Below are 27901 nucleotides of genomic sequence, written 5' to 3'. Positions count from 1 at the left end.
CGGTGGCAAATGTTATATGCTTTAGCTGCGCAAAATAACCTAGCTTACACTTAATTTTATTGAGATAAAGTTATTAGATTTTAAGAAAAAAACATCATAACGTGTGATGTACTGCGTTATGTGTGCAGTTGAGTGTGAATTTTTGTCACAGTTGCCAATCCCAACGACTACTCAATTATACAGGATATAAGGATATATTGTACTTCAAAAGTGTGTGTGTCTTACTCATATATAATGCGATGGAAGGCAATACGGACAAGCAGAAAGAAACTTTTAACATTTTATTTCAAAAAATTGCGTCCACTAGATAAAACTTGTAAGAACTAAAGTTACAGAAAATCTAATTTGTAATAAGTTAAGTTCTTACCATTTTTATTGAAAAGTTGAAGATGGCCGAGATATCGAGCATAAGCAATTCCCGCTTTAATTCAAGATGGCGGCTAAAGCACTGACTTAATTTGGTTGCTATTTTGAATTTAGACATTGACTCTTAAGGTTAATGTAATAGAATTGCTGACGGAATTTTTTGCAAAGTAAATCTTTTGAGAAACCCGACTTGGCTAATAAAATTATTATTTACCATTACAAAAAATCTTTTTTTTATTAGACTAAGAAACTGTCACTATTTAATTAAGCTAAAAGAAAATTATTGCTCACAATACATTCTTAAGATAAAACTTTTTTTAACAGAATTATATTATCGTGTGATGGCCTCTTTTTATAATAAATACAATTTATTTTCTTTTCAAATTATTAATTCTACAAGGGCGCCAATTCTTTGTCATTTAATAAAAAGAAATTAACTTTTCTTATTAAATCTTGGAAGACTTTTTAAAGCTTAATATGAAAACTTTAACCTAAAACGAATATAGGCCTGATATATTTGAATCAAAGTAAGTTGATGTGTATACGTTATATACGTGTAAAATACTTTAATACCTTCTTTTAAGAGGACGAGTAATTTATCTTCGAGTAGGCTATACGATGGAAAGTGGTCAATTTCACACAAATATATTGGCTATGGAAGAAATTTATAACGTATTTTATGCAGTTAATACACCGACAACTGTCGGATCTAAGATGTTGTGTTTATTGTGCCTGTAACATCACTCACTCACCAATCATTCAAAAAACTGGTAACTGATATCCTTTCAGATCGACACGGAGCTCTCCTATTAGAAATATATTATAATATATATCTTATGGTTGACAGCAATTTGTGACAAAAAACTAATGTCATTTGCCACAAAGTAAGAAATAAAGCAACGCAAATCAGTACCTTTGAGGATACTAGAAATTTCCTCGTTGACACATTTTAATTGAACGAGAATTATATTTATATGGAATCGTTATTACTTTATACAATCCTAAACCGAAATTGTAAACATCATTAAATTACTTCATTAGTGGGATAACTATAAAGCCTTGGTCATATTTTAATTAATATGGTACAGGTGGTTGTAAAAGTTAACTTCAGCGTAGCCGTTCTGCGTGGCCCAACTCATTATTTAGTTACTGCTGCTGGGTTCCAGATTTAGGATGAGTAAGCTAGAGGGTGGAGCTGATATGGCCTAGTGGTAAGAACGCGTGAATCTTAACCGATGATCATGGGTTCAAACCCGGGCAAGCACCAATAAATTTTCATGTGCTTAATTTGTGATTATAATTCATCTCGTGCTATAAGGTGAAGGAAAACATTGTGAGGAAACCTGCATGTATCTAATTTCACTGAAATTCAGTATTACACCAAACCACATTGGAGCAGCGTGGTGGAATAAGTTCCATACCTTCTCCTCAAAAAGGGAAAGTCTTAGCCCAGTAGTGGGACATTCACAGGCTGTTACTGTACTGTACTGTAAGCTAGAGGAATAACTTACATTAAGGATACAACACATAGTTCCTAAACATAACAAGTTGACAAGGAAAGGATCGTGCTCCTTAAGATATCAATGCTTGTTCAAATAGTAATAAAAATTAGCTTACGAATTTTTACTTCCACGACATCTCAAATAATTTTCCAGAAATATTATATTAATTGGTTTTGAAACGTTTTAATAGTTGACGAACAAAATTACTTCCAATCATTTAAACTAAATTGTAATATAGTAGAAAATATATTATTATTATACACCCATTATTAATGTAAATAAATACAAAAATAATTGAAACATAAATCATATAATATAAACTCATAATATCCATTATAGCCTGAAACTGATTAACATTCTGCAAACTGATGAAGTTATTATGACATTCATGATCAACAGCTGACTTTAAAGGAATCTGTATCAAAATATATCTTTTATATTTATTCAAACGCAAAACACACACAGTAACAGCCTGTTAATGTCCCACTGCTGGGCTAAGGCCTCCTCTCCCTTTTGAGGAGAAGGTTTGGAGCTTATTCCACCACGCTGCTCCAATGCGGGTTGGTAGAATACACATGTGGCAGGATTTCAATGAAATTAGACACATGCAGGTTTCCTCACGATGTTTTCCTTAACCGTCAAGCACGAGATGAATTATAAACACAAATTAAGCACATGAAAATTCAGTGGTGCTTGCCCGGGTTTGAACCCACGATCATCGGTTAAGATATAATTTACTTTTCGTCTAAAATCACGGATAGACTACTCATCATGCAAATCCGCTTTATATGATAATCAATTTAAATCTCAAGTTAAAATATATATTTATTAAAGCGTATTCCTTGATAAATAATGATACATGATAAAAAGTTGGGAAATAGTATTAGTCGATTTTCAAGCAAGACGTAGGTATTGTGTATGTAATTGAATTGATGGAAACGTCACTGCTTAGGTTTTTGCCATTTCTTCTTTGTGTAATCTACATTCTCATCCAGTATTTTTTTTACAAAAACAAAACAAGATAGAATTTTAAAATGAACATAAAATTAAAACATTGACCAAATACGTATTCCACTAATATAATAAATTACAATGCGAGCATATGAAACATGACGTGAAGTAACAAGACTAATTTAACAATACATAATTACTTAATATGTATTACAATCAAAAACAAAAAACAATAACTAAGAACAGTGAAAAACTTCTGTTCTGTATTTCGGTTTAAATAGCTAGTAATTGCATATATGTATAATAGGCAAGCGACACTATTATGTCACAGATAATAGAAATTGTAAAATTACGATTCTAATGTTCCTGTACGAGCTTTCTTCAAAATAATGTGTATAGTTAGGAGATACCTTGACCACGACAATAGCGTAGTTACAAAAAAAAACGCACGCTGTTTTAAAACCGCCATTTTGTTTGTGGACAGAAAGATAAAGTAATTAATTCATTATTGGCGCGACTTGTGATTTGTTTATTGTTGTCAATTGTGTTATTTGGACTATTAAGAATAATTGAGTGAGTTATTTACATCAATTTGTATGAATTGGTGTTCTATTTATAAAAACACTACCAAATTCATTTAAAATCAGTTTCCCTACTGGATGCTAAATATATCGATTTGTTTTGATTGATGTGACATTCCTGTAACTAAATATTGCATTTGTGTTTATTTTGAATGAAAACAATGGCATTAATGATGTAAATAATATTTCTGTACAATTTAACGGCGTCATAAAACTTTACTGGTATCCTTAATACTTCCCCTCAGCAATTATATCTCTTATATAGACGACTGTTATATTTTGTCAGGTGACCAAATCAATGAATTCTAAATGTAAGAATTGGACAGGTTTATGTATTTTTGTACAACCGTCAAACAACAATACCGAGTATGTCGTGTTGTACTGTTTTTGTATGTGATGTGTTCCGGTTGGAGTAGTGTGTGAGCCGGTTTAACCACATAACATGTTCGTTCTCAAAGATGGTGTCGCGTTGGCCCTGTAAGGTATGGTTAATGACATTATGACATTTTAATACACATCCATCTCATACTCATCTCACACACACATAAACGTAATTATATAAAGAAATGAATATTTAGATAAAGAAAAATCTTTATAAGAGAAAAATAATAAAACATCTTATGAAAAAGTTCAAAAAATATATATATGCATTAAGAAACTATATTCAAGAAACAGTAAATGATCTCGCAGAATACTTATACAGATGACCTTCGTGGAAGCATTTCTAATGTGTTTTATTCATACACTATTCATTATTTTCTAAACATTAGGTAACCATATAATCTACTTACCGATCCATTCTTGGTCCTAGACAGCATAGGTACCATGACTGTCTCAACTGCTGCCACAGCCAGTAATGGCGCAAATATAGCCAAAGATACAAGCCACAATGCGGCCAGAAGACTGCAAGCGCCACGTCGTGATGGCATCCATGGCTGGCGAAGTGACTGCGTGATGGCTAAATAACGATCCACTGACATCGCTGTAATGGTGAACACGCTTGATGCTACTGCGACACCTGGAAGAAAAAAGTCATAAATTTCTTTTGAACAAAAAAATACTTAGAGAAAATTTTAGAAAAAAGAAGGATTTGATATATACATATCTCTGTATGAATTTACAATCAATTATTAACATCGATTACGTCACGCAGGATCGAATTGAAACACCTCTATAACAATTAATTATTTTCATATTTAATTTTAAATATCAATGAGCCGCAGTAATGTTTAAAGGGTTGTTATTTAATTGGAAAAGAGACAAAAATTTAAGTAGACTGAAGTATTGATTTCGTATTTTTTTATAATCGAAAATTGGTATTTTAAATTGTTCGTCTCGTCAATGCAATTAGACTAATTGGATTCTTGGTTTTAAAGTTTTTCAAATGTTTTGAAATAAGATTTTCATATTTTTTAATGACAAGTATTTTGTTAAAAAACGTGGACAAAGCTTTTAAATTATTAAGTAAAATATTTCTTTTAATACTTCATTAGTTCCATTATTTAAGTTTATTGAAAAGGAATAAATAATCAAAACAAGTATAATAATATAGGTTTATGTGAAAATGATGAATTAGATCCACTCTTAGATACAATGATTATACAATAAGATAACTAGTAGTCATATAAAACTTGCAGTTGTTTTTTTTTTGTTAAATTAATTAAATTGAAAGTAGTGGCATCATTATAGATTAACCGCTTATACTTTTGAAGCTTCTAATGATTTTCACCCATTAGTTTGTTTGTCTTTGTTCCCTTAGTGATTTCTCGTCTTTATTTATTATTTTGTTATCAACAGTTATTATTAAAAATACGTAGGCGAACGAGCATATGGGCCACCTGATGGTAAGTCGTCACCAACGCCCATGGTCATTGTATCGTAAGAAATAATGGTTATTATTTCTTACGATGCCAATTACATCGCCAATGCGTCACCAACCGTCGGAACTGAGACGTTATGTCCCTTGTGCTTGTAGTTACACTGGCTTACTCATAAAGCGCGCGGCAAAATATCTGATGATTGGGTGGTACCCACCCAGACGGGTCTGCACAAAGCCCTACCGCCAGGTATATGTTAATAGATATGTTTTTAATCTTAATATTTACTTTGTTTATTAATTCATACGGAATTAGAAACACCAACGTTGGATAAGGTTGATAAATAGTAGGTTCGTCGTCGACCGTCGTAGCGTGCGGACGTGTTCGTTATCTCGAGCGAATCTTGCTAAGCAAGTTACGAATAATAACTGAAGCGAAACATCGTGGCTTTGGCTGCGTTATCTATGCGTTGTGGATGTTTTCACAACTACTTTGGCTTTCTTTAAGGGTTTTTGTTGTTTCTGTTGTGACATATTTTGAACTCGGCTGTGCAATGGATTGTTGTTTCGTCTTGAGATTGGTTATGTTGGTTTTCATTGTTGTTTGTTGATTTGTTTTTGTTGTTCAATTATTTTCATTTTTTAAATTTTATATAGGGTTTTCTTTTGTTTCGTTTGGTTGTTCGTTGGTTTTTTTTGTTCTGATGGACGTCGACACGGAGTTTTCGTCGCCCGACGCAAATGCTAGGCGTAAACGCCCACTTGTGGGCCTCGCGCTCTTTGATTCCGGTTCGGATACGGAGACCGAAATCAGATCGGTGGCGAAACGTAGCAGTGCTAGCCGGGGGAAGCTCACTTCCAAGGGACGCGGAACTGGCCTCGCTCGCGACAATTAAGCCGAGCTTAAGGCAAAGGCCGCCGAGGCTAGAAGCGCTTTGAGAGCTCCTTGAGAAGTCGGGCTTTCCATAAGGAGACGGCTGTGATCGCGCTTGACTCTGAGGAATCCTCTTCCTAGGAGGTCCGTAGGGAGGATCCTCTAAAATTGGGTGCAGAGGAGCTGCGTGCGGAGGCTGGTAGCAATGCAGCACTTATTCTAGAGATTGCCTAGAAATCCAGGAACCTGAATTCATCAAGAAGTTCAAAGAATCTGCATCTTCGCTCCAGTCCATTGTACATGCTCTGGCATCAAGGAACGAAGCGGAAGAGACGCACAGGCTTCCCGCTGATAATGGCCACCTGCGCAAGGAGGTGGACAACCTCAAGGCTGAGTTAAAAGCCCACTGCCGTGAGTTTGCGGAAATGCGGACCGCGGTGGCAGTGGCAAATGAGGTATCAACCAGCACTATGCGGGACACACAGGCTTTGGAGGAATTGAAGGCCTCTATAATGTCGTGTGGTGGGCATTATGATTAAAGCTCAAATGAAAGGAATTCAGGACCGGCTCCTTCCAGCGAAAGTGCTCCGTCCTCCTCTGGCCGCGGACAAGAAACAGGCTGTAGTGCAGAAAACTGCACCTACATACGCGCAAGTGGTCCATCCGACCCCACCAACGAAACCCGCACAGGCGCCGAAACGGGTGCCTGCAGTCGAGTCAGTCCCGCTGGCACCGACTACGTGCCCCTCAGCCACCCCGACAACGTCGGAGTCCCAACCATGTGAGGCCCAGGAGACATCATGGTCCAACGTGGTTAAAAAGGGAAGAAAGGGGAAAAAGGCTTCCCCCTCGGCCGCAGCGTCCGCCACAGTACCATCAACAGTGGCGAAGGCTCCGCCGGTGGCCAAACCGAGGCTGGTTGCTCCTCGCAGGGCTGCAGTAAAAGTAACTCTGCAGCCGGATGCGCAGGAGAAGGGCGTTACATACGCTCACATCCTGGAGCGCGCGGAGCAGGGCGCTTAGCTTCAGGATTTTGGAATCTGTGGCGGCCTTAGGGTCCGACGATCGGCGACAAGAGCCATACTCCTCGAGCTGTCGAAAGCACAGGCGGAGCAGGCGGATAAGCTTGCTGAGAAGCTCCGCACTGTGCTGGATGGAGTCGCAAGCGTCGTTCGACCTGTAAAGCGGGTGGACCTTAAGGTGACGGGATTGGATGATTCCGTCACCAAAGATAAATTGGTCGCCGCAGTTGCTCGTGCAGGGAACTGCTCCCCTGAGTCAGTCAGATGCGGAGTGTTGCAGCGTGGTCCCGGATATATGGGAATAATCCGCTTCACCTGTCCTCTCACAGCGGCGAAGAAGATATCAGATGCCGGTCGCCTCCTCGTAGGGTGAAGCTCGGCCAAGGTATGCGTATTGGAGCAGCACCCTTTGCGCTGCTTCAAGTGTATGGGCCTTGGCCACACGAAGGTGCTTTTTCCATCCAAAGCGGAACGGGGGGGTCTATGCTTCCGGTGTGGCGAAGATGGCCACAAGTCGGTGGGCTGCACCGAGAAACTGCGCTGTGCTGTGTGCGCAGACACTGGCAAGCCCTCTGGGCACGTGATGGGATCAAGGAAGTGCAACCCCCCCATCACAAAGGGTACGGTGGTCTTAGGCACCCAGACCACCACCAATGTCAGACGGCGCCAGGCTGAGGAGGACGCTTAAATGTCAACATGAGCACAGACATAAAGTTTCTCCAGACGAACGTCAACCACTGCGCCGCGGCGCAGGACCTGCTACTGCAGTCCATGGCGGAGTGGCAGATCGACCTGGCTGTGGCCTGCGAGCCATATTATGTCCCTCCCCTACCTAACTGGTTAGGGGACATGGACGGCACCGTGGTGGTTACTACCGGGAGTGAAACGAGTTCTCTCTCACTCATTGAGAAAGGCTCGGGTTACGTAGTGGCAAGGTGGAGAGAATTCGTTTGTTGTGGGTACGTACTTCTCTCTCAACCACGGCCTGACGGAGTTCGAGATTAATCTCGGCTCGATCAGAGCTGCGGTGACCAGGCAGTCACCGAGGCCGATACTGGTCTTGGACGACTACAATGTCAAATCACGTGCCTGGGGCAACCCTGCCACGAATCCGCGAGGAAGGGCCATACAGGTGTGGGCACTACTCTTCAGCCTGTCCCTACTCAACAGGGGGCAGGTTTACACGTGCGTGTGGCAAAAGGGGGGTCCGTGGTGGATCTCTCTTTCGCCACCCATGTTGTAGCACGCAGAGTGTTGAATTGGAGAGTAGAGGAGGAGGTGGAGACTCTGTCGGACCACAGGTACATCCGGTTTGAGATCTCTACCTCTCGCAGGTCGGTGGAACCCTCAAGGGTGCCAACCACGCTTCCGAGGTGGTCTCTTAGCCAGCTAGATCGTGAGCTGGCCAGGAAGGCTTCCATCGTACAGCGGTGGGGTTCCACAGGAAGGTGGGAGGGCGCCAGTGCAGAAGAGCTAGCATGCGCAGTGCCCTCAAAGAGGTCTGCGATGCTGCCATGCCTAGATTCCGACGTAGAGCTCCGCGCCGGCAGGTGTATTGGTGGTCGCCCAAAATAGCAGAGCTACGGGCGACGTGCAGCCGGGCGTGAAGGACTTACGTCCGTTGTAGGAGGCGCAACGGCTTGGATGCGGACTTGGAGGGACAGCTATTGGCCGCTTATCGTTAGCTGAAAAAATACCTACAGCTGGCGATAAGTCAGGCCAAGGAGAAAGCTAGGGAGGAACTACTGGCGGGACTGAACCGGGACCCCTGGGGGTGTCCGTACCGCGGTTTGCGTGGAAAATTCCGCACGCAGGGTGCCCCCGTGACAGAGGCAATGTCGCCGGATCTCCTCCTGCGCCTGGTCGGGGAACTCTTCCCCCATCCAGGTGAGCATGTCCCTCCACAAATGTGCCCTCGCTCCATGATTGACGACACAGTGGCTCCACCACTGATCACGGAGCGGGAGATGGAGGTGGCCTTCGACCGCTTGAGGGCAAAAAACACTGCGCCGGGCCCAGACGGGATTCCAGGGCGTGTTCTATGTGACGCTCTGGAATACCTAGGCGTAAGGCTTTGGGAGCTGTTCGACCAATGTCTGTGCAGCGGGCAGTTTCCGAAGCCTTGGAAAGAGGGAAAGTTGGTCCTGTTGCCAAAGCAAGGTCGACCGCCAGATTCTTCCACGGCATACAGGCCGATTGTACTGCTGAACGAGACGGGCAAATTCTTCGAAAAAATTCTGGCTGCCCGTCTTATTCAGCACCTCGACGAGGTGGGGCCGGGTCTGTCACAGGCTCAGTATAGGTTCAGGGCGGGTCGATCAACTATCGACGCCCTGGACGCCCTAAAAACCCGGACCACGGATGCGGTGGCCCGAGGGTCTCCTTCTGCGAAAATGTCATGTCGCAGAAGGAGGCCATCTTCTCCTCCCGCCGTGAGTGTCGCCGGGGCCAGTGGGTCTGTACCCCGAGTACCCCCTAGGATTTGGAGGCCCACAGAAGCGGGCCAACCGTCGGGACGGCACGGTAGTATGTGCAAGCGATCCCGTGACGTCCCCCGACAAGACGGATTGGATACCGCTGGTTTTTTAGTGGGTATTCCGGCGCCTTTAGCGCCGGCGAGTCCCACATATCCCCCACCTCATGTGGGGGAAACACATAAATGTGTTTTTCCAGCGAGAAAAAAAAAGTTGATAGATAGTTGATTTTGAAGGGGTCTTGGATTGGCGAATTTTACGAAATAAAGATGTTTGGCATAAGCACTTTTAATAGAATAAAATATAATGTTATATTTTTTACTATAAAATCGTTAGTCAGACTGGCTTATAATCTACCTGAATACCTGACGGAAATCGATCACCATCGCACCACAATATGTTAACAACCTTAGGAACCATAATAGAGCAAAATATTATTGTTCGGCAATTAACCAACCAGATTGGAGGTAAGTTTTATATAACGGATTAAAATATAATCATAAAAACTATTCTATTTAATAATAATCAAGGTTTTTCACTAATTTTGAGACCAATTTCGAATAAAATAATATTGTTAATTTCAGTAACAATTTAAAAAGAGCTATCTTAATACAATCTTTGTAAGCTGATGAAACATCGAGGCAAATGTTAATTTTATGTGTCTCCATGACTTTAAAATCTCGTGTGATGAAACTCTGTAAGATTTTAAGAGCTGAAAGCCTTAATTAATATAATAAAATTAGATGAAAAATAATTATTAGCTTAACAATGCGAGTTTGTAGAATAGACATGTGGCAGAATTTCAGTGAAATTAGACACATGCAGGTTTCCTCACGATGTTTTCCCTCACTGTCAAGCACAAGATGAATTATAAACACAAATTAAGCTTATTAAAATTCAGTGGTGTTTGCCCGGGTTTGAACCTACGGTCATCGGTTAAGATTTACGCGTTCTAACCACTGGGCCATCTCGGCTTATGTAATGAAGGGTTTCTACTAAATCTATTAAAGCCAATTTTAAGTTTAGGTTCATTTAGAAGTTACTAGAGGGATTAACCCTCATAGTTTTAAAGAATACTTCTTCAGAAGAGAACCAGTCAAAAAACAAGTTTAAAAATACCTGCAGTATTCGAGTAGACAAAGTGGTAGAACAAAATGTCTCACTTAATTTTTACTCTTCGTAAATAGAATTCTTAATATCATTTCTACTAGAAAGCTAAACATGCTTTTAAACTTTAAGATGAAAAACAGCTCTTGAGGCAATTATAATGAATATATTACCGCTAACTTGGAGAGATACACATAATATTTTGTACATCACATGTATATAGACGAGGCGAGATGTCACAGTATAGAATGCAAATATTTTACCTGAAATTTTGCATGTACAAATCGAGACGAACAATACTCTGTTACACGTGCCGAGGTAGATGCAACGATGACATATAACACATCCTATAACCTCTATAAGTTATCTTTAACAAAGGAGGAGGCGTTAGACCGGCGCCGGCATAGGTTGTGACTATTTTTGTTACTATGTCTCATCTGACATTCCTGTGGTGGAATGTGATCCAAGTATTAATCGTGATAAGAGAGGAGGCTTATGCCTAGCAATGAGATATTATGGTATGACAGTTTAACTTTATATATCACTAAAATATAATAAAATATTAATACTATATTAATACATTTTTTGTCCGCGTAAAGCCAGGACAGATCACTAGTCTTTCCGAAAGTTCTTGAATGTAATGGTTTTTATGCTCGCTTTGTTTTCAGAACTCTTGTCTCAATGGATTCGTTTCGTTATTTTGTCTTTTATGTTATTATTATGAGCTCAACAACAATTTACTTGAGACTCTGTTGATATATTTATCGAACACGAATCGTGGTAGTAATTTCGTTAGTTGATATTTTTTATGTAGTAACTGTTATCTTTTTGTTTACTTGGGACAATTATTTTTTCCATTCGATAAGATACCCAAAGGCTTTCCTAATGTAAATTTATTTTAACTTTCATCAATATTAAAATTTATATTGGCATCTGAAATAAAATATTTCTTTAGAAATATTGCCGTGGAGAATGCGCCGTGGAGTACCGGCTTAGAATAGTACTCCCCCAATCTCATCCCGTGGGTGTCGTAAGAGGCGACTGAGGGACGGGGAAAAGGGGGGATGGGTAGCAGCGTCCCCCCTCCCATAAACATCTTACCCCCTACTGCGCTCGCCAACACGCCTGCCCAGCGCGGCGAGTATGGGCAAACCCCTCCCTTAATGGCAGATGCGCCCAAAAAAAGGCCCCCAGTTACCGGCAAGCCCGCTAGGCCCGACCAAGGTAGCGGTCGCGGTATCGGCAGGGCAGGGGGTGCTAAGAATCACCGGTTCACGGCAGGCTACCGTATAAAGCGACTGAAAATGGCAACGTATAATGGACGCTCGATGAGGCTGGACCATCACCTCGCCGAATTAGAAGTAGAGTTAAGTCATATAAACTGGCATATACTGGGGTTATCTGAAGTCCGAAGACAGGGGGAGGACACGATAACTCTAGAGTCCGGTAACTTACTCTACTTCCGCGAAGGTGATAACCTCTCCCAGGGTGGTGTCGGTTTTCTTGTCAAAAAGGATCTCATTAGCAGCATTGTGGAAATCAGTAGTGTGTCGAATCGGGTAGCGTACCTTGTCCTAAAACTTTCCGACAGGTACTCCCTGAAGGTTGTACAGGTATATGCGCCAACTTCGACATACTCTGATGATGTGGTCGAAGCGATGTACGAGGACATCGCAAAGGCCCTCAACGACACCTCGAGGGCCCACTACAATGTTGTTATGGGAGACTTTAATGCTAAAGTGGGAGTACAAGATAGCGGTGAATCGAAAGTCGGACCTTACGGCTTGGGCTGCAGAAATCACAGGGGGCAAATGCTGGTAAACTTTCTCGAAGCGCAGGGGCTTTTTTTGATGAATTCTTTCTTTCAAAAGAAGCCTCAGAGGAGGTGGACCTGGCGAAGCCCCGATAACGTGACAAGGAACGAGATAGACTTTATCATTTCGAATAAAAGGCACATATTTAGAGATGTTTCAGTGATCAACAGGTTTAATACCGGAAGTGATCACCGCTTGGTTCGAGGCACTCTAAATATCAACTTAAAAGCCGAAAGATCGAGAATGATGAGGTCTACTTTCCGACCTACCATGCTCCAAGCTGCTCAAGGCTCCGAAAAGTTCCAAATGGAACTTCAAAATCAATTCACCGCGTTGGAAACCATAAGCAGCATTGATGATAGAACCGACACGCTGGTCAAAATACTGCAAAACACATCCCGCAAGTGTTTTCCGCCACAGAGAAGAGACAACGCACCAAAACTCTCTGCTGAGACACTCGAGCTCATGAGAAAACGACGAGAACTACCATCGTTTTTGTCAGATAAGGCCTTAAACCGAACAATAAAAACGCTGACGCGACGCGATCTCCGACGCTCCAATACCCGTGCCATCAAGGCTGCGATTGAGCAAAATCGGGGATCGAAAGTGTTCGCTCGCAAGTTTGGGAGGCCGCGTCTGACAAAACTTAAAACTGAAAATGGTGGGGTCGTTACCTCTAGGCCTGAGATTATCGGAGAAGTAGAGAGGTTTTATGGGCAGTTGTTCTCTTCAAGATCGGATAAACCCGTGGGAATCAGTATTGATGACCAGCGCGCCCATCTTATGCGCCATTACTCCGAGGAGCTCCCGGTCGTTGACCAAGGAGAGATTAGGGCGGCTCTAGAACAGCTTAAAAACAACAAAGCTCCGGGAGATGACGGAATCACAACAGAGTTGCTTAAGGCAGGCGGGACTCCGGTCCTGAAAGAGCTAGCAAGCCTCTTTAATTCCGTCATCCAACATGGCAAGACCCCGGAAACGTGGAGCGGGAGTGAGGTGGTACTGTTATTCAAGAAAGGTGATAAAACCCTCTTGAAAAACTACAGACCAATCTCCCTCATGAGTCACGTGTATAAGCTGTTCTCAAGAGTCGTCACGAACCGTCTCGCCAGACGACTTGACGAGTTCCAGCCCCCAGAGCAAGCCGGCTTTCGATCAGGCTACAGCACCGTGGACCACATCCATACTGTTCGACAGATTGTGCAGAAGACCGAAGAGTACAATCAGCCGCTGTGTATGGCATTTGTGGACTACGAGAAAGCCTTCGACTCCATCGAAACCTGGGCAGTGCTCGACTCATTGCAGAGATGTCATATCGATTGGAGATATATCGAGGTACTGAGATGTCTGTACAACGCCGCTACAATGACTGTCCACATCCAGGACTGTAAGACGAAGGCGATCCAACTGCGCAGAGGGGCGAGACAGGGGGATGTAATATCCCCGAAACTGTTCACCAACGCGTTGGAAGACGTTTTCAAAACGCTGGATTGGACTAGGTATGGAGTCAATGTAAACGGCGAGTACATCTCACACCTTCGATTTGCCGACGATATCGTCATCATAGCAGAGTCGCTGGAACAACTCACCGAAATGCTGCGTAGCCTAGGCGAGTCTTCCCGGTGTGTCGGTCTCGGTATGAACTTGGACAAGACCAAGGTCATGTTCAATAGGCATGTCGTGCCGGGACCGATATACGTCGAGGGGAAACCTCTCGAAGTTGTTAGTGAATATACCTACCTAGGACAGATAATACAAGTCGGTAGGAACAACTTCGAGAAGGAAGCCGATCGAAGAATTCGCTTGGTATGGGCAGCATTTGGCAACCTTCGTCAAGTCCTCAAGTCGTCTATACCGCAATGTTTGAAGACGAAAGTCTTCAACCAATGCGTCTTACCTGCCATGATATACGGTGCCGAAACGTGGACACTAACTGCGGGACTAGTCCACAAATTCAAAGTCGCTCAGCGTGCTATGGAGCGAGCTATGCTCGGAGTATCTTTGAAGGATAAGATCAGAAATGAGATTATCCGGAAAAGAACCGGAGTCACCGACATAGCTTGCAAAATTAGCAGGCTGAAGTGGCAGTGGGCTGGTCACGTATGTCGTAGGACCGATGGCCGTTGGAGCAGACGAGTCCTAGAGTGGAGACCGCGAATCGGCAAGCGCAGCGTAGGGCGCCCTCCAGCCAGGTGGACCGACGACCTTAAGAAGGTGGCGGGCACCAACTGGATGCGGAAGGCGGAGGACAGGGAGCTTTGGCGCACCTTGGGAGAGGCCTATGTTCAGCAGTGGACAACGATTGGCTGTTGATTATTTTTTTTATTATTTTTAGAAATATTGAGGTAAAATATAGTTTTGACCATATTTCACTTTTTTTTAAACAAGATAACCTATCGAAGGTAGAACTGACTTTGATAGCATTGAGTTGTCACTGTGTGTGTGTGTGTTATTGTATACATTTACGGCTTTACTTACAAACGCTTATTTTGCTCTTTCCGTCATTATCAATTTGTCATTCGAAAGAAGAAGACACGGCATGCTTAATTAATTACCCGCTAAACAACGTTTATAAATAAGGTCATTAGTTGTTAGCATAAACTCGAAACCTATAACTTAACGTGAATGCTAAAGAATAATATTTGGCTACGTATGGTCGGCAAGTATAAATATAGAGACCAAAAACAAAGATTGCCTCTCTTATTTCATTTTTATTAGCGTAAGCTTCGAAGGATATTCTAATTAAAACAGTGCATCAGTTATTACAATTATAATTATAAAATAATATTTACAGTCATTTAATGTATTAATATTATAAATGCGAAAGTAACTCTGTCTGTTTGTTACGCTTTTACGGCTAAACCACCAAACCGAATTTGATGAAATTTTGACCAAGAAAGCCGAGAAACCCAAGAAAGCATTTAAACATTTTTATACCTAAAAAAAAAAAATACCTAAGACTTTCCATCTTCTCATATCAAGCGGGTGAAGCCACGGGCGAAAACTAGCTGCATATATATATTATATGGAATAGGAAAGCGGACGAGCATATGGGCCACCTGTTGGTAAGTGGTTACAAACGCCCTTAGACATTGGCATTGTAAGAAATGTCAACGATCGCTTACATAGCCAATGCGCCACTAACCTTGGGAACTAAGATTTTATGTCCCTTGTGCCTGTAATAACACTGGCTCACTTACCCTTTAAACCGGAACACAACAATATCAAGTACTGCTGTTTTGCGGTAGAATATCTGATGAGTGGGTGGTACCTACCCAGACGAGCTTGCACAAAGCCGATAATAAGGCTTCAGTAGTAGGCTTAATAATTAGTATGTATGTAAATACTTAAGTTTATAAAAATGTAATCGTGACATAAAAAGATAGAAAAATGAAAATCGTTTATAGATTTTTAGAATCAAAGAGCTCTTAAACAATACATAACGACTACTATTTATTTAAATAAAAGAATTTCCATTTCGTTTTATAGTTCGGGTCAGTCACATAGAACAGACCGCGATAATACTAAAAATGGCATCGACTTTAATCCGGAGTACACAACGATGGGGTGAAATAACTAATTCTGCCCTTCTAGCACTTTATTTTCATGATAAAACAGCTTCAAAGATTTTTGCAGCTGTTACTACTACTACTTAATAAAGATATAAGGAGATTTTAAAGCGCTTGTAACAAAATTTAAATAATAGTAATGTAATAATCAAATAAAACGAGCATGCAAGATTTATATGAATCTACTGAACGCATTTAATTCCTATCATTCTTAAATTATAATTTAATTGTTACTTTAAACTACTTACTTACTTAAAAGCATCTAAATTGAAATACTTAATTCAAACACAACATCCAAATAAAAGTGAAAACTTACTAAAAATACAAGATGGCTATTTATATTTCTTTCAACTTAATATAATTTTGTTTTTCTTTTTTAAACAAGAGATTTTTTAATTAAATTAGTATTTTAAATGTAATAAAATTATACATTACGTTGACTGGTATTAAAAGAATTCTATTTAAAAAGATCTTTTGTTGAGTGTATCTTATTAAAATTGACTCAAAATATTTACGCCTACGTCTTGTTTTTCTTGTGGCTGTTTAGAGAGATAAAAGCGCCAGCTCCGTGGTTAAAAACAATAATTTGAAGCGCATATCTTATTATTACAGTTTGGATGCCTCTATTTTGAGTTAAGAAACTGTATTCATTACTAATTGGAAACGAAATAACAATTCATAAAATTAAATATAGTTAAGGTATAATTTCTAAGCCAAAGAACTGTTTACTGAAATAATATATATATTTATAACATATTTTTCGTTACATTTTTCTTAACAAAATTAATTCTTATGTACGTTTATCACAAGTCTTAATTGTATAATTTAGTCAAAAGTGAGGTCTTATTTATTTCGTTTTATACTCTGTTTTTTTATTAATTTTTTAACTATCGGAAATAATAACGTATAGAAGATCTATAAGAAAATATTTTAGCTGATATATTATTTTTTATGGGTTCACATTTCACAGTGGAAATGTAATTGATCTAATATCAAATAAAATTACATTTAATTATTTATCGATTAATTAAATTATTTCTGCTTTTCTATTAACACCAAACTTACTTTTTACTTAACTTACTTACTTTATACTTTATTAACACCAAATTACATAATGAGTCCTCGTTTACAGATTATCACAATGTTACAGTAGGTTTGTAAGAACAAACTCGACACTAACTGCAGGAAACGGACGGTGAAACGTCAGAAAGTGATATCCGACATAGACATAATAAGGATAACATTTCAAGAATTCATCCATCAAAACAGTATATTACCATGAGGCGATAACATTTCAGAGGTGAGTAATGAAGTGAGTTCGTACAGAATAGCACTGTTAGTTACGGAATGTTAGTTTAACTGGAACTAATAAACACCGTATTTTAATTCTATGTCATTTCTGATAAACAACACTCTGAGATTATCCTAACAACATATTCACTGAGAAATCTTGAAATGGGTTGGTATTCCAATATTTGTATTAGTAGAAAACGATAGATCATATTATTAAGGTCTATATATTAAATACAATACCAGGCTGACCTACAGTGGTGACCTGTAGATGTACCAGAGTTTTCAACCGACTCATGCAGGTTTCCGTTGTCGCAGGTTCCGTTCCGTTCCGTTCTATTTCGTTACCGTTGAACTTGAGAATAATTATATATACAAGCACATGACGATTCAGTGGAGCTTGCCTTTTAATCACTTTCTCATTTCTGACCTTTTAGAACCAATATAAATTAATTTAAAAAAAAAGTATGACAACGGACCCTTTGATAACAAATGGTTATTTCGTAAAGCTTTTGGATAAAAAGTTATTAAAAAAATACATTAATTATTCGACCCCTGTCCCAATTTGGAACCTTCAACCATACTCAGAGTTTGGTCGAAAGACTTTCGACAAGCTGATGAGAAAGCTGAGAAGAATAAAAAATAGTTAAAAATAATAATAAAATTGAAACCGATAAATTCTTTTGCATATCAATGATATGCTCTCTCTTGGGAACATACATTGCTATGCAGACGATAGTACAGTGCATGGTGGATACCACGGACGCGCAGTGGCTGGGCGAGCGGAAATTGAGGAGAGGCGGAAGGATCTTGTCATTGAACTCGATAGGACGTTAGAGCTCATCGCCAAATGGGGCTCTGATAATCTTGTTGAGTTTAATGCCAAGAAAACACAGGTATGCGCTCTCACGGCGAAAAAATCAACATTTTCCCCTCTTCCCTCCCTCTGTGGTACTCCGCTGGTGATGCAAAACAAAATCGCCATGCTGGTGATTGACGTTCGCTGCGACCTTAGTCCAAGGGATTACATCGAGGCTGTTATAAAAACAGCTTCACGGAAACTCGGAGTTCTGAACAAAGTGCGGCACTTTTTCACGCCACAACAACTGTGCCTGCTGTACAAAACACAGGTACGGTCTTGCGTGGAATATTGCTCGCACCTTTGGGATGGCTCCGCTAAGTACCTACTTGAGGCCTTGGACGGGTTGCAGCGACGTGCCGTACGCATTATTGGCGACGTAAAGGTCACAAACACCCTTGAACCTTTACAATTGCGTCGTGAGATAGCAGCACTGAGCGCTTTCTATCGACTGTATCACGGCGAGTGCTCTGAGGAATTATTCTCTCTAATTCCTGCTTCCCCCTTCCTTCTTAAGTCCACGCGAGCTGATTCTCGATGTCACCGCCTAACTGTGACATCAATTCCATCGCGAACAAAGAAATTTGGCAACTCCTTTCTTTGTCGCACTTCCAAAAAATGGAATTCCTTACCAGCTCACGTGTTCCCCTCCTCTTACAACCCGGGTTCCTTCAAATGAGGCGTGAAGAGGCATCTTGCGGGCCGGCAAGGCGAAGGCGGCTAGTACAGAACATTCTTCCCGACTGTACTGGCCGTCGTCGCGTTTGGACTCTACTACCACTTACCATCAGGTGGAGTAGAGTCATTTGCCATCCCGGACATATAAAAAAAAAAAAAAATTCTACGTGTCAATATGGACTTTATCTCGCCTATTTAATGCTAATCGATTTTCGAATGCCGAACAATACCTGCGATTTGGTTAACAATATTAAAGTACAAACATACACTTGAACTCAACAGGATGCTAATATGTACATTATGTTGTGTCCAAATTGAAATGTAACAATGCTAGAGTAATCTAATGTAATGAAGGTAAATTGTATATAAATATTATGGTAATTTGTCTGTAATTTTTTTTTTTATAGAATAGGAAGGCGCACGAGCATATGGGCCTTCTGATGGTAAGTGGTCACCAACGCCCTTAGACATTGGCATTGTAAGAAATGTCAACAATCGCTTACATAGCCAATGCGCCACCAACCTTGGGACCTAAGATTTTATGTCCCTTGTGCCTGTAATTACACGGGTTCACTCACCCTTCAAACCGGAACACAACAATACCAAGTACTGCTGTTTTGCGGTAGAATGTCTGATCAGTGGCTACCCAGACGAGCTTGCACAAAGCTCTACCACCAGTAAATGTATTAATGTATTTACTTTATTAAAGTGTAAGATAATATAGCAAGACTGATTATTAAGATCAATACATACTTTATTAATGTAGCCTTCTATAAGCAATTATATACCGCAATTTTCGTCATTATATTAAATGTAAGCCACCGATTTGAAATAAAGATACAGATTATATTAAGAAGAATCGGCAAGAAACTGAATAGTTCCTCTTTTCCACCAAGTGAATGACATAAGTACGTATATACAATACATTTAAATTATATCATATCTGAAAATCGCCAAATACTAATTCCATGCTTTATTATCATTTATATAATCTTGTGTTGAGTGTTAATATGCCTTTTATTTGAATGATTTTTAACAAAAGGTTTCTATTGGTTAAAAAGCCAGTCAACCTTATATTTAATATATTAATCGACTGTTGAATTACGTTTATAGTTATTTTTATGTAAAATTATGTTATAATATGCAATATAATGTTTTATTTTAAATTATAGTTTAGGCTTACAATATCTACATTATATCGCTAAGTGTATTACAATATTAATGGGGTTACCTTGTAGAAAGTTAACGGTCTTGCACATGACCTCCCCGAAGTACCATAGAAGTGTCACGGACTTCGCGATCTGTACTGGCATGCAGAACAGAGTTACCAGCAGGTCGGCCACTGATAAGTTGACCAGGAATATATTTGTGACACTGTAACAAAGAATATTAATTGTTGAATATTGTTATTATGATAATTACATACATTTTTATAAGCTTCGATAATCTATTCAATTTATTCGAGAATAAAATGGATAATCCAAAAATGTCAAACATAACCTCACGTTGAAGACAAATAACTTTACACTAATCTTCAAGATTATATGAGTAAATGTATTATATAATAATAAGGTAATTTTCTCCAGACCAATTTCGCCCCCGTCGGGCAATCTCAAGAGAGATTAGCCAACTGCGCAGGACATTTTATAGTGCACAAGTGTGTGCACAAACACAGGTGCATACCGACGTACGGTACCCGAGTACACGAGTGTACCCGCTTCCAACTTCCAGACCCCGGGCTGCTACTGAGAATTTTCTGACAGAAAAACCCAATAACTTTTTATTGGTCCGACCTGGGAATTGAACCCAGGATCTCCGGGTCAGCGGCCTTATACCTAGCCACTAGACCAACGAGGCAGTCATTATTATGTAATAGTATAAAATAAACTATATTCAAGTAGATACAAGAACCGACAAGAACTATCGAATCATTTCAAAATTATTAAAATGTAGAGCTGACACCGGTTTGAAATAGAAAAAGAGAAGAAAGGACCCTTACAACAAAAACAATATATTCAAAGCCGGCATAAAATTATCATACTATTAATATTTCTATATAAAAAAAAAGCCGATATGGCCCAGGGGTGAGAACGCGTGAATCTTAACCGATGATCGTGGGTTCAAACCCGGGCAAGCACCACTGAATTTTCATGTGCTTAATTTGTTATTATAATTCATCTCGTGCTTGACGGTGAAGGAAAACATCGTGAGGAAACCTGCATGTGTCGAATTTCACTGAAATTCTGCCACATGTGTATTTCACCAACCCGCATTGGAGCAGCGTGGTGGAATAAGCTCCAAACCTTCTTCTCAAAAAGGGAGAGGAGGCCTTGGCCCAGCTGTGGGACATTCACAGGCTGTTACTGTAATATTTCTATAAAATTGATAAGATTTTGTCGTTCACATGTTTTCAATAATAATGGCTACGAGTTTTAATTAGACGCGTGCATTATTGATGGACGCCATCTGTTCGCATAGATTGTTTAACAATTTATATAATATAAATCACGAATCGATTAGTGGAAAGCAACACCACATAATTTTGCCATCATTATAAATATAATAAGTAACAGTAAATGAAACATATGGAATTAAGTATAACACTTTATAAGTTGTTGGACAGTTTTTAAGTCATAATAATCAAATTTTGTAAAATGAAAAAAAAAATACGACTGTATGAATATATTTTTTTACTCTTAATAGGACGGCGTTCCTGTTGTCTTGCATGACATAAGTTTCGAATGAATTTCAAAATCGGTTCAGGTATTTAAAAGTTGTGTTAGAATAAAGAAACATATATATTGGAAGTTGATTTGAAGAGTCGTTATTCGATTGTTTGGACATGGTGAAGATACAAAATAACACTCTTGGTATTTGATATAATAGTCCGTTCAATCGACAATGTACACAGATTGCAAATTAACTTAAGGAATTAATCGGGTCAGAAACGCGGTGAGTTCGACGCCAACTGGTGTTTTTCTATACGACCGCTCGTTCTGCATTCGCTATCCTGACCCCCGTTGATCCTCCAGTTCGAATTCTCCAACGATATATTTTTTTTATATTCGCCGGGAGGGCAAATGACTCTACTCCACCTGATGGTAAGTGGTAGTAGAGTCCAAACGCGACGACGGCCAGTACAGACGGGAAGAATGTTCTGTACTAGCCGTCACCGCCTTGCCGGCCCGCAAGATGCCTCTTCACGCCTCATTTGAAGGAACCCGGGTTGTAAGAGGAGGGGAACACGTGAGCTGGTAAGGAATTCCATTTTTTGGTAGTGCGACAAACAAAGGAGTTGCCAAATTTCTTTGTGCGCGATGGAATTGATGTCACAGTTAGGCGGTGACATCGAGAACCAGCTCGCGTGGACTTAAGAAGGAAGGGGGAAGCAGGAATTAGAGAGAATAATTCCTCAGAGCACTCGCCGTGATACAGTCGATACAAAGCGCTCAGTGCTGCTATCTCGCGACGTAATTGTAAAGATTCAAGGGTGTTTGTGACCTTTACGTCGCCAATGATGCGTACTGCACGTCGCTACAACCGGTCCAAGGCCTCCAGTAGGTACTTAGCAGAGCCATCCCAAAGGTGCGAGCAATATTCAACGCAAGACCGTACCTGTGTTTTGTATAACAGGCACAGTTGTTGTGGCGTGAAAAAACGCCGCACCTTGTTCAGAACTCCGAGTTTCCGTGAAGCTGATTTATAACAACCTCGATGTTATAAAAACAGCTTCACCTCGATTTTTTTTCTGTTTTTAACTGTCACTCTAACTACCCAAAACCACCATGGAAACGACAACACCCTATCGGTTGTGACTGCTTGATGTCTCCAATATAGCGCCAGAGTACTTACGCTGCGACATATATATATATATTTGAACACTGAAAACATTCTTGTTTTAGAGGGTCGGTCGTAAAAAAAATAATGTCCTTTCGTATATATATATATATTTTTAGTTTATTATTAAGAGTTCCACTTTCGAAATTTTCTTCTAATTATAAATAAATAGCTGCTAATTTTTTTAAGAATTATTTCATTTTAATACAATTTTCAATATACTAATTGTATCAATTAACTAAATAAAGTCTTAGAAATTTTATCTAAAATAAAATTAAAAGAGATGGGAATAAGACATTACCTTATATGTTTTTATTTTATAAATATATCTACAAAGTTATTGTAGTGTATACATAATTATAATTTTCTCCTTGTTCAATATGGTATACACCATAATATGTATATATGTATATGATGTTTTGGATATTTGCTATTAATTAGTTGGCGGTGACTTAAAGAATAAACTGTAAATATTAATTTGATTATGTCGACAGACATTTATTGCTATATAATTCACGACACTAATTAATTGTATACATAATTTATTTACGTGAAACTTTCTCGGGCGCGAGGATGAAAAATACTATTATCCTTAAAAAAATTATTTGACTCAGTTCGTAAAATTCTTGTCAACACTTGACTGAATAATTAAGTCATAGCTTTAAAAGGACTCAGTGACACTAAAACATTAACGCGAATTCATTTAACAGTTCATTGACCTCAACAATTGCTCGAATATAAGTATATAATTTCTTCCTTTTTTAACCCAATTTTATTGACGGACACTATAACGCTCATCACAAATACACATACATATATGTAATAATATTACTGATATGTTATGATTTATTGTTTCGTACTTATACACTCGACACTATTACACTATATACTCATAAATTTACACTACACAACTCTTACCACTCTCATCCAGCAGTAATTCGGCACGTAATCACTTCATTACTCACCCGTGAAACCGTTGACAACCGACTTATTATGATACACTTAATTTAATCGTGTATTCTTGAAATGTTATGATAATTATGTTTAATGTCGCATGTCATTATTTGTTTTCGACCGTTTTCTGCGGTGAGTTTCATATTTGTTCATACATAATAGCCCTACAGCTCTCAAGGTTTATGTTTCGTTAAAATAATATCCCAAAAAATAAGCATAATAGTTGCAACGTTACGAAATATCTTCCAATCCGCTTACTAAAACTCAATTTGTTTTTTTTTCTAACATTTTATGTTATATAAGAAATATACCAGGAAATCGAATATTTTAATTTGGCGAATAAATGACTCTATGTGATTTTATATTAATAAACTAATCGTAACTTACATTCAATATATAATATACATAGTTTCGTAGCCCTAAATTAAGGATATGTTCGAAACCACTATTGTAAGGTCACAATGTAAGGTTAGGTCACAATCATGAATCAAAGTAGTAAAGAAAAATAAATTTTGTCGTTGCGTTTTTCCCTTAATACTTTTGACTTACAATTTTATAGTTGTAAGTCGATGTAGTTACCAATGAAAACTAGGTCAATTTCATTAACTGCCTGGAAACAAAAAATCGTATGACACTCTCCGGGTAATAAACAATCAGAAGAACAAATTGATCTGTCGCACAATATTAATGCACCAATAGCGCAATTGTTTACGGACCAGCGCTGTAAAAGTCGCGGTTTCGATCCAGACCTCCTCGCACTGTTGTCATCCCCGTACTATATGGAACAGCAATGTTTGTTAAAAATAACAGATTGTAAAAGTGAGTATTCTACAAGGTGAATTAAATATTAATACCAATAATAATAAATTGGTCTTTAATTTGATTAAGTTTTCAAGTCAAAGACAAATTAATAAAAGAATTACTTCAATTTCGCCTAAGACAGAATTAATTAAGTGGTTAACTAATTTGCCGTGAGCGTAAATCTGGCGATCATCAGCATGTACGTATTGGGGGAAGATATATTATATTTTGAGTTATAGATTTAATAAAAATTAATGAGACACCTTTTAGTTTCTCACTTTAAAACGTAATTTAATTTTACAAGAATATAATAAACGTAACATTTTTCTGCTAAATAAAAATAAGTTCAAGTTAGCTTCAATATTAATTCTACTGAATAAGCTTTTACTAAAATTGCTGTTTGTACATCCGCTGATTGCAGTGCAAACATGCAGGCAGATCGACACGTGTTCCAAGGTCGTTAGAAGTTACTATGTACACATAATTAGCTTTCTGTTGAAACCATCATTTTTTATGTATACGTAGATATAGAATACTAGTATCCGCTCTCGCCTTCACCCGCGTGTGCGAGGGAGAGGCAGGTGTATTGTTACTTATATTTTTTCTTAACTCCTGACAACGTTATGCAAAATTTCGTGACAATCGGTTGAGTAGAAAAGACGTGACGGTGAAATATACTCACTTTCATACTTATAACATTGCCTGGGATTTGGAATAATGTCCTAAAAAACTCATTGAATATTGAACACGTTGAAAAACTATTATTACTTTATTACAATAAAAAAATCTATACCCCAAAAAATTACAACTATTAAACAAATTAAAACTTTTAAATAAAGAACTACATGGTCATTTAACTTTGTATGCGGATGACACTTGCTTGTTATATTTTGGAAACAACATAAATGATATTATTGCTAAAGCACAAGAAGATCTAGATTTTTTGTACGAATGGTTTCATTATAATCTATTAACTATAAATACTTCCAAGAAATGGTACGTAACCAAAAAATAAAACATTCCAATCGAACAGAAAATTTGCGAGAAATATCTTGGTTTAAGAATTGACAACTATCTAACTTTCAACAACCACATAGACCACATTAAGAAAAAACTTTCCTCTTTAATTGGTTCAGTGAAAATATTTCTAGGTACATACCTCAGAAATTATGCTATACTATTTACAACTCCATGGTCAAGTCACATCTGTAATATTTAATCGTAATATGGGGTAATGCTGTTAAAACAAAATTACAAGAAGTTCAAAGGAAACAAAATAAAATAGTAAAAATACTTTTTGGATATCCCTCTCTAACACCTACAACAAAAATTTACAATAAAACAAGGATTATGAACCTACGACAGCTTTATATATATATATATATATATAGCTCATGTATCTTAATACGAAGAATCATTGGTAAATCCATACATTCTGACTTGTTCTTTGTGAAGCATGTAAGTAAGCGTAGCACCCGCCGACCTAGTTTACTAGTTCTCCCGAAAAAGATATAACGTTTGAAGAAGAACTTTAATGTAAGCTTTATTAACGAGTTCAAGTATCGGCTCTCACGCTACATTTTGGAAAATTAATACTGATGACATAAGAAACTTACTTTATATCTCGTTAGCTGAGTACCTACCTATATGGCGACTATTATTACATTAACTTCATGTCGTTTTGTTCTTATGTAAGTGACGTTCATCTTTTTTGAGAATAAAGATTCTTTGAACTTAACTTTTTGATCCTTTCGATTGTTTCGTTCGATGTGAGTTTTGATATACTTATGAACCTTCAATATTACCTTCAAAATAAAATTTTCGGGTATTTTTATTGCTATATTCGTTATTAGCTCTTCGAAATCCATATGTATACCTAAACTCACATCGATTGGAGGGCTTGGCTAAACGAAATTTTATCCGTAATTGGTAAATAATAATAATAATAAGATAATGTCATTTTCATTCTTTTAAATATGTTCTAATTTTCTTTTTAAAGGTAAAAATACTATCTTACAAGATGTCTAAATTACTAATCACTTAACTGGTGGTAGGGCTTTGTGCAAGCTCGTCTGGGTAGGTACCACACACTTATCAGATATTCTACCGCAAAACAGCAGTACTTCATATTGTTGTGTTCCGGTTTGAAGGGTGAGTGAGCCAGTGTAATTACAGGCACAAGGGACATAAAATCTCAGTTCCCAAAGTTGGTGGCGCATTGACTATGTAAGCGATGGTTGACATTTCTTAGAATGCCAATGTCTAAGGGCGTTTGGTGACCACTTACCATTAGGTGGCCCATATGCTTTGCCTTCCTATTCTATAAAAAAAATCTTTGTTGAGTTCATTGTGAGTAGGTAGTCTTTTTAATGACGTATCCTTTCCTAGGATAGATATGTATGAATGTGTTCCAAATTTGATTTGAAATTGCAGGGATAGCTAATAATACATTTGATAGGCTAATAAATAAAGCTTACTAAGTTAATAATTTAATATAAATTTAATACTGGTGAGCCTGTATATTTGAAGCAAAACTTCGTTGAGCAAGATGAGTATAAAGTTTCATGTTGAGTGTAAAGTTTCCATATGTATATTTTGAGTTCAGAACAGTTTACTAAGTCGAAGATGCTAATTTAAATTTTTTAAGTGTATCATTGTAACGTTAAGAACATTATATCTGCAAATTAAAGGTTTGGTGCGCCTTAAGGGTAAACCCATTAGTATGTTGTCACGGCAAACGACAGGACGTTCTCTTTAACCATCGTGTCCGCTCTACACGACCACTCTCGTGTGCGTAGCGCGTATACTAAGTGAACTAAATATTTAAACAATATACTGATCTATTAATTGAACGCTAAACCGAAAAAACTCATACATACTATACATTCTGAATATTATAATACTTTTGGGTTTTAAATGAAATTGTAGTTTTTATTATTTTAAGAAAGCGCTCCGCCCGAATCACTTGCACGAGCTTACTTCGTTACAATGTTATCGTCTTTATTTCTATAATAATGCTTCGGACACTACATTAACACAATCGGATCGCGCGAACGTTGTTGAGATATTTCTATTTTATGTAATTTTTACAATATCGGGTATCACGTTGCTGATAAAATAAACCCTCCGTATCTCTCACATATATTGTAACTGAGTACGATTTGTGCAAAGATGTCGATCATCAGTGTAAATAATATATTTCTGATTATAAAAATGTTGCCATCGCAGGACCAAATGTTAAACAGCGAAATTGATTTTTATTTAGTAGTAAAAACAGGAAACAAATAAATGTGGAATAAAAAAAATAAAAAATAGACTTCCAAAAAATATGTATTGTTTTTATTTAAAAAATAATATACAGCAACGAAGTTTATAGTATACGTCCCACGCACACACAAGGGACTGT

At 38.5% G+C, this 27901-nt stretch overlaps 1 protein-coding gene across 1 annotated transcript in view; it reads right to left on the bottom strand.

Annotated features, from left to right (window-relative positions):
- Positions 1 to 27901, bottom strand: part of LOC126768419 (QRFP-like peptide receptor) — a 146094-nt gene that overhangs the window by 29508 nt on the left and 88685 nt on the right. The window contains exons 2-3 of the mRNA XM_050486448.1: positions 20135 to 20277; positions 4192 to 4418 (exon numbers count right to left, since the gene is read on the bottom strand). Of these exons, the coding sequence (XP_050342405.1) occupies positions 4192 to 4418; positions 20135 to 20277 (370 nt within the window). The remainder of the gene's footprint in view (positions 1 to 4191; positions 4419 to 20134; positions 20278 to 27901) is intronic.

The sequence above is a fragment of the Nymphalis io genome, chromosome 5 (genome assembly GCF_905147045.1).
Source record: "Nymphalis io chromosome 5, ilAglIoxx1.1, whole genome shotgun sequence".
Taxonomy (NCBI): domain Eukaryota; kingdom Metazoa; phylum Arthropoda; class Insecta; order Lepidoptera; family Nymphalidae; genus Nymphalis; species Nymphalis io.
The sequence above is the reverse complement of the archived record's forward strand: the minus strand, read 5'-3'. Positions and strand labels throughout refer to the sequence as shown.